General features: G+C 48.2%; 1 protein-coding gene across 1 annotated transcript in view; it reads left to right on the forward strand.

Moving 5' to 3' along the window:
- LOC146191619 (chitin deacetylase 7-like) overlaps positions 1-12,127 on the forward strand; it is a 77,375-nt gene that overhangs the window by 53,283 nt on the left and 11,965 nt on the right. The window contains exon 2 of the mRNA XM_084602145.1: positions 11,576-11,791. Within this exon, the coding sequence (XP_084458271.1) occupies positions 11,576-11,791 (216 nt within the window). The remainder of the gene's footprint in view (positions 1-11,575; positions 11,792-12,127) is intronic.

Raw genomic sequence — 12,127 nt, forward strand, 5'->3', positions numbered from 1 at the left:
GCAGTACTAAAGGGAATAGTACGCTGGGCGTCTTGGTGTGATATCATGTATAGTGAAATTAAATTGTAACTAGAATATATATGAATGCATCGAGATCATGAATATGGGAATACTATCCGTAAGTGAGTGCATACGTAAAATCCATCCTTATAAGACACGAAAATATCATCGCTGCATCACGTTGCGGAAAGAAAATTAGTGACGCAGACTGTCAGATAAGGGCGACAGGTGGCGCGCACAAAAACTTCACTACTTGCACTTTCCACATGCGTGCTCGTCATCAAGCTAGCGTCGAACTGCGACATGTGTGTTCTGAGTGAAATGAAATTGATGGCAGTGAAATAAAAATGTCGTTGAAGGAAGTTGAAAAAAAAAACATATGATGAAAGGAAAATCACGATACATATATCTCATTGTGAATAAACGCTACCGTACCGTGACGTGGAGGTTTGAATGGGAACAAGGATGAAGACAGAAAGAGGCATCGTATCGTAGGTATCTGGATTAATTTCCCGCAATTAGCATTATTTAACGCGAACAAATGTCGCACTACACGCGGGCGTTTTTGAATTAGAAAGCAGGGCAACAGGTGTGGCGCAGAACTGTTAAACGTTCCGACGCAGTTAGAAAAAAACAATGGGCAACGAACACATGCGGTTAACGAGCAATCATCAAGAGGCATCAAATGTCCGCAAAGGTTGAATTGACAAAGAAACTTGCTTAAAACATTAGCCCAGAAACGACTGCCAACCGGTGACGTCTTTTCACTAACTATCTGGAGAAAGCAAGGGCGGATGGCTTGGCACTAGATGGAATGAGTGAGTGCGCAGAAATAAGCAGAAGGGTTCATTCAATGCTCTCTCGCCTTATATTTCCGCGGTATTCGCCGCGAGAGTGACCTAGAGGTGACGCCATGTAAAAAATAAAAATATGAAAATTGGCTTTAGGAAAGGAAAGACGCAGCATCCGCAACTTTTTCCGTGGAAGCCTGAACCGTGCCATAAAGGAAGGGGGGAGGAAGGTGCAGTGAAAGCGTATAGATAGAAAGAGGTGTCGTAATGTAGTTAAAAAGTTAAATTGGTTCACAGGAAGGGAAAGGCGCAGTAACTGTCACACTTGCTCTGTGGACACCCGAACCGCGCCGTAAGGGAAGGGAGGGAGGTGGGAATGAAAGTGGAAAGCGAGAAAGAGGAGCCGTAGTGGAGGGTTTCGGAGTAATTTCGACCACCTGGGGATCTTTAACGTGCGCTGACATCGCACAGCACACGGACGCCTCTTCGTTTCGCCTCCATCGAAACGCAGCCGCCGCGTAATGTAGGCCCTCTGCGGGGTAATTTAGACCACCTGGTGATCTTTAACGTGAACTGACATTGCACAGCACACGGACGACTCTCCGTTTCGTCTCCATCGAAACGGAGCCGCCGGAGGTCGGGTTCTAATCCGGGTACTCCGTTTCAGTAGCCAAGCGTCTTATCCACTGAGCCACCACTGCGATTAAACGAAAAACAGAAATAGATTTTCTGGGCGGTACCATTGGTTGTATGCAGAGCAGCGGCGTTGACATCATCGCAACGTTTGAGAAACCGCGCGGCTAAGAAATGCATGCGTTGTTGGTGTTGTGGCTGTTGGAAGAAGGAAAAGAAAATGCACGGGGCCTGCTACTGGCTCTGTAGCTGAGCCACCTCCGCTGCCTCGTGCAGACAGAAGAGAAAATAGAGAAGAAAGAAAAGGAAGAGGGAGAGAAAGACGATTGATTGATTTATAGGAAGGGAAAGGCGCGACAACTGTGTCACTTGTTTTCTGTGAACACCTCAACCACACAGAGAAAGACGCGCGCCGCAACAACAGCCGTCGTCCACCACCGAAACGGTGGCGGGTGCGATGACTGCCTACAACAGATAAAAATTCTGTAGCAGGCTAGCCCCCGCCGCAAGTGGCGGTGACCTACCTGTCCCAGCCCCATCAGGGGAGGACACCACTCATGCGCAGAAGACCAGCGGAGTATGTCATGATGGACAATTAGTGTATTCACTGTAGCGTGGAATGATGGCTGGTCTGCTCATATTTCGTTCGTAAGAGGCAGACAGGTAAATAAAGATTCTTGTGGCACTTAAGACCCCTTAAGAGCGATAAGGCGAACGCCTTGAGGCTGGTTCTGCTGATTACACATCAAGGCAGCGGCTTCTTCCGTGCCGGATTCGAAGTGAGAGCTCCACTCGTTGGCGATGGCGCGCGCCAAGCTCCCTCCTGGAGACCAGGGTGAAGACGTCATCGTCGCGCTCCTACGTTGTCATGGAGACGGCAGGAACGCTAGTCAAAACGTTTCTGACGTGCTTGGCGTGGCAACGTGCGCTAGAAGTCAGGCTGATGATTTTAGTACCTTTGTTTGTTTGACTTCGTACTGTTTCGTTATAACCCTGTTTGTGTTTGCATGAATATTCCGGTAATTAAAAAGAAAAGCCTGGCGTGGTGTAATCGGTTAACGCGCTCGCCTCGTGATTGGAGGGCTAGCAGTTCGATTCCCGGTGGAGGATGATTTTCTCCGTAAAGGTTAGACAGAACCCCTCCGATATCCCGCGGAATCTCGTGGACAGATATCGCCCACGCGAGATCTTCACTGTGAGCTAAGTAAGGCTTTCACCTTAAAAGCACACCGGCACCGCGAAACAAACACCAGCCGTATACACTAAACCCTTGCCCCGCCGGGGTGGTGCAGTGGTAAGACGCCCGGCTACTGTGCCGGAGTTCCCGGGTTCGAACCCGACCGCGGCGGCTGCGTTTCGATGGAGGCGAAACGAAGTGGCGTCCGTGTGCTGTGCGATGTCAGCGCACGTTAAAGATCCCCAGGTGGTCGAAATTACTCCGTAGCCCTCCACTACGGCTCCTCTTTCTCTCTTTCCACTTTCATTCCCACCTTCCTCCCTTCCCTTACGGCGCGGTTCGGGTGTCCACAGAGCAAGTGTGACAGTTACTGCGCCTTTCCCTTCCTGTGAACCAATTTATTTTATTTACACTAAACCCTGTTGGCTTGCAGACGACGCGAGCGTGCATCCACACGTAGGGTTCGCCGAGCCGCGATGTGGTGACTCTGCTCCATCTCGCGGCTAATACCTAGCCAAGTAACTAGCTAATCTTGAACGTCAAACCATCTCCAAAATCGAAAGGCTAGTTAAAGAACTGCATAGAAGCGAGGAAGTCAGCAGGATCCCCGACAGAGGGGCGTTGGATCGCGCTCACGACACAGCCACGCAGCATTCATCGGGGTCAGAAGAGAGGAGCCCTCGACGCCAAGGAAGCTCGCAAAACGCGGGCGCCGCGAAACAAAAGAACGCCCTCTCTCCCCCTCTATCACACGCGTGCGTTCTAATACGCTCCGTTGTCTTCGCAGTGCTCACACGACTTTGCGTCGCCCCTTCTTCCCCCACGGGCGCGCGCATACCTCCGCCGGCACCCGTCACAGCGACTGATCGCGTGGCAATTACAGAGGGGCCGCCTCGGCGGGATCGCGTGCTTTCGGGAGGGGTGAATCACGACGCGTGCCTCCCACGCTAATGGCGAGGTGAAGACGAGCGAGCGAGGAGCCGCACGCGCGATCACGAAGCCCGCAGAACGCAGCCGGGAGCGTGAGCGATCTTGCCGGTCTGCGCGCGGAAAGTCAGCTGTTGTGGCCCAGCGTAAGCGTGGGCCCTACCGCGATGGTTTTATGGGTTATAGTTAAGCTCCTGTGGGTTGCGTGCTGCAGACATTTAGCGGCGCGAAATATTTCGTATGCCGCTCTAACGACGCACCTGAGCCTTTCCTTTCGGGAAGCCTTGATGTATTGATATGAAGTTCGATTAGCATTGAATTCAGCGTCGTCACACGGCCACAGAAGAAACATGGTTACAAACTTCATAAGTCGCTGCAGGGTCAGGAAAAATTCTTCCTGGTTCGAGACTCGAGCCTTGGAATTCTACCATATCGACAGCTAACCTAGCCAGCACGCCTATCAGATGACAGAAAAGGGGAAAAAAAACCGAGAACATTTAGCTCGAGCGCTGGTAAATTAATATAAAGTCTTAATCAAATTAAATTTATACGTAGTCTTATGTGATATCTGAAGTTTGACGTCTCGAAACGACTCAGGCTCTTTGATGTACGCCGCGTAGTGAAGGACTCCTGATTAATTTGGTCTACATGGGTATATTTAATGCGAACTGAAACCGTACATCACAAAGGCGCGCGCCTTTGACGTTTTTCCTCCATTGGTTCGAACACGGGTACTTCGGTTCAGTAGCCCAGCGCCTAATCACTGATCTATCGCGACGGGCAGTCTGTGATGCTCAGCTCAGTTTGGCAATAAATGAATTGTTCCTTTGTTCCGCTTTACCCCAGACGATTGCATTAAACTGCAAGAGCAAAAAGAGCACTTCAAAAAGAACCAATTTCTCTTGTTACTGAAATTCCTGGGGGTCATCAGCGTAGTGATTGGATGACTGACGTCATTTACCAATGATGTGCGGCGACCTGTTTCGTGAGAGCGGCGAAATCTGAACTCTACTTAGGCCCGCCTAATGTACTGGACATTGTATGGTTTCAGAAAGGCGATAACCTTGTGTAGAACGCACTGAATCGAGCGGTTCATAACCAGAATTTCATCCACTACCTCGCGACGTATAGAAACGGAGTCGCGAATTGTTCTTACAAAGAGATGCTGACTTGTTATTTGGCGCTAGATGAAGATAAACAAAATAGTAATCCGTGACCCTTGCCGCGTTGACGCCAAGGCGAATTCCCGTCTGCGCGTCTGCATGGCCGGACAAGCACGCGGGTGTCTGACGATGAAACATTAACTCAGTGGAATCACGCGGCATTATCAACGAAGGTGAGACAGGTTCAGGGACACCCTTCTCCTCACATGCACTCAGCGCCAGCAACAAAAGCTACGCCGCACAGCCTCCAAACAGCATGTTATGAATGAAGGAATACTGCCGGCGTTGCAATCGTGCGCAAAGGAATACAAAGGGAAAAGGTGATGAATCGACTTGTGATCAAGGCGGAATGTGACGGTTGGAACACGATAATGCGCGCCTCGCGACCTGGATTTCCATGACCACCATGAAAAGAAGCTTGTCGTCATTATACAGCTCACGTGACAAGCCGCAAGCAGAAACGCTTCCTCGTGTGTATGGTACGCGCTAGACATTACATATGGTGCTTGCGTGTTGTTCAAGGCCATCTAATTTTCGCCTAACTATGCGACAACTTGCCCACATACTAATTACTGCTTAAAAGAAAGGATTACTGCCGAACCACGTTTCCCAGCTTCCCTCAAGCAAGTTTCGCCATCGGTCGCTGCGTTACCTTATTTTCCGTTCATAAAATTGATGTTCCGGCAAGAGTCTGCTTTTTTTATTCAAATTATTTCTTCAGTAAAGTTCTGACGAACTTTTCTCGTTGAAAGGTTGCAACATGTTTCATGTATCCGGTGATCGTACTAAAACTGGAAAAGTAAGCCGTGACGTCGTAATTTAAACACCGTTACTAATTCTATTAGGTAAAGATGCCCCATCATCATCATAATCATCACCATCAGCCTGCCTATACCCACTGCATCGCGAAGGCCTCTCCCATATTCTTCCACTTAACCCGGTTCTGTGCTAACTGCATCCACTTGGCCCCGGCGAACTTCTTAACCTCATCCGCCCACCTAACTTTCTGCCGCCCCCTGCTACGCTTTCCTTCCCCTGGAATCCAGTTTGTTACCCTAAGCGACCATCGGTTATCCTCTCTTCGCACTACATGTCCTGCCCACGCCCATTTCTTCTTCTTGATTTTTACTAGAATGTCAGTAACTTGAGTTATTTCCCTAACCCAATCTGCACGCTTCCTATCTCTTGATGTTACCCCTACCATTTTTCGTTCCATAGCCCTCTGAGTTGTCCTCAGCTTAATTAGAACCCTCTTGGTTAGCCTCCACGTTTCAGCCCCGTAGGTGAGTACAGGTAAGATGCAACTGTTGTATACTTTCCTCTTGAGCGATACCGGTAAGCTGCTAGTCATAACCTGCGAGTGCTTGCCAAATGCGCTCCATCCCAATCTTATTCTTCTTGTTATTTCCTTTTCATGGTCCGGATCTGCGGGTACTACCTGTCCTAAGCAGACATATTCGCCTACTACTTCTAGTGCTTCGCTACCTGCGAGTGCTTGCCAAATGCGCTCCATCCCAATCTTATTCTTCTTGTTATTTCCTTTTCATGGTCCGGATCTGCGGTTACTACCTGTCCTAAGCAGACATATTCGCCTACTACTTCTAGTGCTTCGCTACCTAACGTTAACTGCTGTTCTTTCCCGAGGCTGTTGAACATTACCTTATTCTTCTGCATATTGATTTTCAAGCCTACATTTCTACTTTTCCTCTCTAGGTCTTCAATCATTATCTGCAGTTCATCCCCCGAGTTACTTAGAATGGCAATGTCATCAGCAAATTGCAGATTATTGAGGTATTCTCCATCTACCCTTATCTTAGACGCCCCATAGTGACATTTTAATGTGATTCATACCTTCGCAGCCCATTGGCTGCAATAATAACAGCTAGAACTCAATTGTAAGGCATCCCATTCTCTAGCCTGTTCATCGGAGCCGAAGCAGAGACCAGCACTATAGTTAGTCGAACAGTGCCGTGCAGTGGTTGCGTTGCATATGGAAACCTTACACATGCGGATAAATGATAGGAGTGCTTTAATTATCTATAATTTTTTTCTTTGCCGTATCAGCTAAAATAATACACCTTGTTAGTGAAAAGAAAGAAACTACGCGCACGGAGCCTGTGTACACATAGATTTTTCCCGATGTCTCCACTTGTTATTTATAGATCTTCCACAGAAGCTTTCAGAACGCTAAACTCTCTTAGAACGCGCATTTCTTCGCAGTCATATGCACAGCTTGAGATGGACACCGCATAGAAACACCAAAGTGTAGAGTGTGAACTTGCAGGTTCTTCGACGTACATGTACCCGTATGGAAATACGATAGGTTCCCACTCTAAACATTTGTACTATAACATTCTGATCAGCATTCTAGCTCTTGAAATGCCGCCTTATCCGAACTTCCTGAAAGGCAGTAATTTTAGCGACCTACTCTGTTCTTTTAGAAGGGACATTTTACGTCCACCCTTCACTTAACTCCCACCACGTAGCTTCGGCGTGACCGTACGGTTCTACAATAGAGACCTTTGAGTCGGAAAGCCGTTTCGACTCGATACCTATAGTATTAGGAAGACAAATCCCTTTTTGAAACGGCGCCTTCAGCGCACGCCGGCTGTCTGGATGCAGGCTTCTATAAAGCATGACTTCCCTCAAGCTAGCGCGGTCTTCCTCACGTTAAGATTGACCAGCTCCTCCCAAGACGTGACACGGCGGCTCCTTCTCAGGAACTTTTTCGAAAGAAAGGGAGGCTCCACGAAATCCTGCTTCCGAGTGACAAGCGACGAAGACGTCATGACCGCCGCACGACTGCTGCAGCCGCATCTCCTCGTTGTATTTTTCTCTTGCCCACCTTCGAATGGGGATGCAATGGACCGGTTCTGGCTCACAGTGCCAGGCAGCAAGAAAACAATGATCCGGCGGCCCGCTCCTTCCATTTTTTTTTTCTTTTTATCTTTTCGTTTCCTCTTCCAAAGCAAAGGTCCCCTTCTGTGCTGGTCGGTCGCCTTGTTTGCCTTCGCGTTATCCGCGTAGCGAAGCTGCCCCGGTACACAGACGTGCCTCATCGGGGGGCCAGGAATTCGAGCGCTTTGCATAACGAGTTTAAAATACGCAGGCCGGCACAAGTTATGCGCGGAAGCGGCGACAACGAGGCACCGCTGCCTCCTCTTGCGGGATGCGCGCAACCGTTCTGCCCCTGTTTCTTTTCATTAGTGTCACCTGCATCAGCATCATTCTCCGCGGGCACGGCGAACGTGACAGGTGTCGACGTCATTGAATATCTGTCGTTCATTCAGCGACAGGGCATATATTCCCGTTGCAAAAAAGCACCTGTACTAGCAATCTAAACACGAGATGTGCGTTCACCGAAGGCTCTTTTAAAATATAGAAACTATACAGAAGCTTACAATCTGCAATATAGGCGTCTACAACCTCGCATTAAATTTCCTTGACCACGCAGCCGTGACAATGATGTTCGCAATAGTAACGTTGGCTAGGTTTATCGCTAACACGTTCATCGGCCTATGTAGCCGTGCGTAACCTGTTCGCTCAGAGTCCTTGCACGTATGAAAACGAAATTCGCAGGACAGTATATTGGGCGTAATGGTAGAATTTATTGCGCACTATTATTAATTACAGCTGTTATTACCTTCAAGGCCGTGGCAATAAAGCTTTTATGCGGGTCAGAGCAGCCGGATCACACCACATGCATGAACATCTCGTAAAGCACGCCACCAACATTTATTAGTATGTAACCAACATCTCCGTCCGCCGTAAGGATCAGAAATACGATACTTTAATCATTGTTTTTGAGATGCCTAAACAAGTAATTAAAGTTATGTTGCGTAGTTTTTATAACAAACATCAGGACACTATATTTAACCTGAATTCGACAAAATATTTTTATATATAGCAGAGATTTAAACAAGCAAGCACGTTGATTACAACTTTGTACCCTTATATAGTGAACAAAGTGAGAAATCGTCGTCACTAATTACGTGTTCTAAACTATTCATTTATTTAGCTGCCTATTAGTTGTTCCTATTTATGCAACTATTAGATCAAGTGAGAAATATGTGATTTAAAATGGTAGGTTGTCGCTACCGGTTTTATTCTCATACTCTGTGAATCTCCTAAGTTTGCAGTACTATCTGACCAAAATAGACAAGTAAGAAGCCGGACAGGCAGTAAGCACACGAGGCAAAAATAACTAACAATGGATGGAAAGGAAGTGGTTACCGGGCGCTCTTAAACGTGTGGTCATTATTATCTTCAACTACTGGATAATATACGCCTCACACTACCCTTCCACCTTTCCAATTCCCTCTTTCTCCGCCGTACGTTAACCTTAGGGTGTCCTGACTGTAAGTTTTCTGTGGGGTCGTATAACTCGCACTTATTGCAGGTTATATTCGTACTGCAACTGTTTTCCGTTCTTCAAATGGCTACTTTACCGCAGCTCTTTTTTCTCCGTCAGCTGTCTAAGCCATATAAATACGCAAAGTTACTGCCTGAATGTTCATTATATACCGAGCACAGATTTATTTCAAGCTATCATTCACTCGCCAAGTGTTCTGAAACGGCGGTAACCTGCTCACAGTGACTACAATGTTGGCAGACTTTACATCATCCTTACTTAATAACTGGATCGAGCGGCAATTCTAAAATGCTGCGACATTGGCAGGGGAGAAAAAAGAAGAATGATCCATGCCTATTCCTGTCCAATACGACAAACATGCGGCAGCATTTAGCCGGCATAAGCTGTCAACAACATCTCAATACAGTACAGTCGCAATACAATCGCAATGTTTTGAATCGAAAGCTTCACTATGCCATGTAAAGCCAAGGTCACCGTGCCGGGCGCAGGCCACAACTGCGCATGCGCCTCGTCTTGTTCTTCTTCCCATCTGTCTTCCACTTATTCTTGGCATCTTCCCAATCTTCTTGCTTTCAGCCTTCTTCTTGTTACCTTCTTCTGTCTTCTTGTCTTCCGAATCTTCTTGCTTCCCTTCTTCTGTCTTCTAGGCTTCTTCCGATTCTTCTTCCTCCAATAGACCGGTTATTCCCATATAAATAAATAGCTTTACCATGTGTATACCCATTAGTAATGAAGCTTTCGTTTATATACCAAGTTTAATCAAGCTTAAATTTTTCCCCATGACAGCTCGGCTTCATTTATCGAAACTCATCTCTGTTATGGAGCCCTTCTTGTGAAAACGCGTTTCTAATCCCTGTAGAGCTTTATTAACTCTATCGCTACTTTACTATACAGCTTGCGACACATCACATATGTCGTTAGCGACATTTTTTATCACGAATACTACCATGTTTCCCTAAATATACACACTCCGTGCACACACGAGCCGGAACGAACAGCTGCATGTCGTCCAGGACGCCGCGATCAGTGCGACGGCTGTCTGTGCGCGTTTACGCGCACGACTCGCGCAGTGTGGGCGCGCCGGCAACAGACGAAGAGGAGAAGCAGCGGCAGCGACGAAAGCGCACAACATCAGTGATTAGCCCCATTCCGGGGTGGAATCTCGGAACGGAGGCCTCCCCCCTGCGGGCGAGGTGAAAGAAACACCGGCGACGGCAAGCCGCAACACTTTGCCTGCCCTAGATGACCCAGATGGCCGGGCACTGCCCCGAGGCACGCCGCGCTTGGTGTACACGCACAAACACGGGGAGAAGAGAGACGGAGCGCTGCATCATCGCTCCGGTCGAGCCGGTCTGCTTGCTCTCTGCGCCGTATTATGTATACCCCTGGCAGTGGCGGAGCTCGAGTCGCTTTTGTTCGCGGCCGCTGCTAATGGCCATGCGACACGGCGCTAAATATGGCAGCGACACTGTACACACATTGAGTGTTGAGAAGTGTACAGCGCTCTGAAAACTGTGACGACGGAACCACGTGAACAGCCACAGGATTCGCGAAGGCTACAATGGATCACACTATAGCATTGATCCCTTGCGTCGGTGAACCGGGGAAAATTCATGGGATACGAAAAACAAGTCAGCAGCCAATGAAGAAATGCGCGCGAACAGGTTGAGCAGGCTAAGCGGATCTCCAGTTCATCTCCTTATCATATGACACCGGCTAGAGCTTCTATGGGCGCTGCACCGTTTTGTGAAGATGTTACGAGGCTGCTACTGCAGTGTAAATGTGCTCGCACGTTCAAGTCATGGCGGCGTACGCGGGAGGACTGTTTGCGAGCCTGTTGCACTTTGCTTAACCCGCGTTGTGTACGAACCTGTCCATTGGCGACTAAAGCCCACGAGACCCAATTATCTTGGCTATACGGAGACAGAGTGCGCGCATTTTCGCTGTTCGCGAACGTCTGCACCACCTCCAGTCCCTGCTTGGACGCGAGGTTTAAAAGAACGCCTTTAGGCTGAGATCATTTGAAAGCAATTGTTTTTAACAGGGCACAGCAAGTCCACGGCAGTTCTGGCGCACTAATAGTCAGACCAAGAGTAACGCTTGTTAATTCGTTTGATGCGCTCGTGAAAACCTGTAGTTATGGATAATGAATGTTTGATAGTTTGATCACCCCCTTCAGTACAAAAAAGATTAGCGATACGGGTGCTTCTTCGGTGAAGATCCCAGATTCAATTCCTCAAGCGAAATTTGTTGATGCGACTAGTCGGCGTTTCGTTCTCTCAGATCACAACTTGGCGTGACATAAAAATGTCCAGAAGAGAGACATACTGCGCAACGCGCTCACCCCACAATCCCGCGTCGTAACTCTGTTCTTTAATGCGCCGCATTAGTGGCCCAGTAGACGAGGTGCGTCAGATTTTTCCAGCGTGGAGCAGCATTGAAATATGTGTGCACCTGTAAATTTTGCTTTCGCGTTTCCTCAAGCCACGGTGTGCGGGTCTTTTTTTCGCAGGAGCTGAACGCGCGCGACGGGCGTCGCAGTCCGATGACTACGAGTGCCCGTTCGCTGACGGGATGTTCGCCGACCCGGAGACCTGCCGCCGCTTCTACATTTGCTCGGGAGGCACACCTTTCAGCCAGACGTGTCCGCCTTCGCTCTACTTCGACGACATCAAGAAGTTCTGCACCTTCAAAAACAAAGAGCTCACCTGCGGCCCCGTCGAGAGCAGTGAGTATTGCGGATGCGCGCTTATAACGTGTTGCACATACATTTAGTGCTAGTGTACTAGTATCAACGTCTTTGTGACCAAACGTGACAACGGCTACGCATTTGCGTTCGCTAGAATTTCGCTAACTAGTGTCATATCTGATGCCAGCATTTGCATTTTCTTTTGTCGAGTCCTGTGATATTCAAACGCATAGTATTTCGTAATGATATTACCAAACTTTCAGCCCTGCGCAAGAAACCATGAAGATCAGTTTGTTTGTTTGTTTGTTTGTTTGTTTGTTTTGTGGGGTTTAACGTCCCAAAGCGACTCAGGCTATGAGAGACGCCGTAGTGGAG

This window comes from Amblyomma maculatum, chromosome 4, assembly GCF_055883805.1.
Source record: "Amblyomma maculatum isolate TAMU_Amacu chromosome 4, ASM5588380v1, whole genome shotgun sequence".
Lineage (NCBI taxonomy): Eukaryota > Metazoa > Arthropoda > Arachnida > Ixodida > Ixodidae > Amblyomma > Amblyomma maculatum.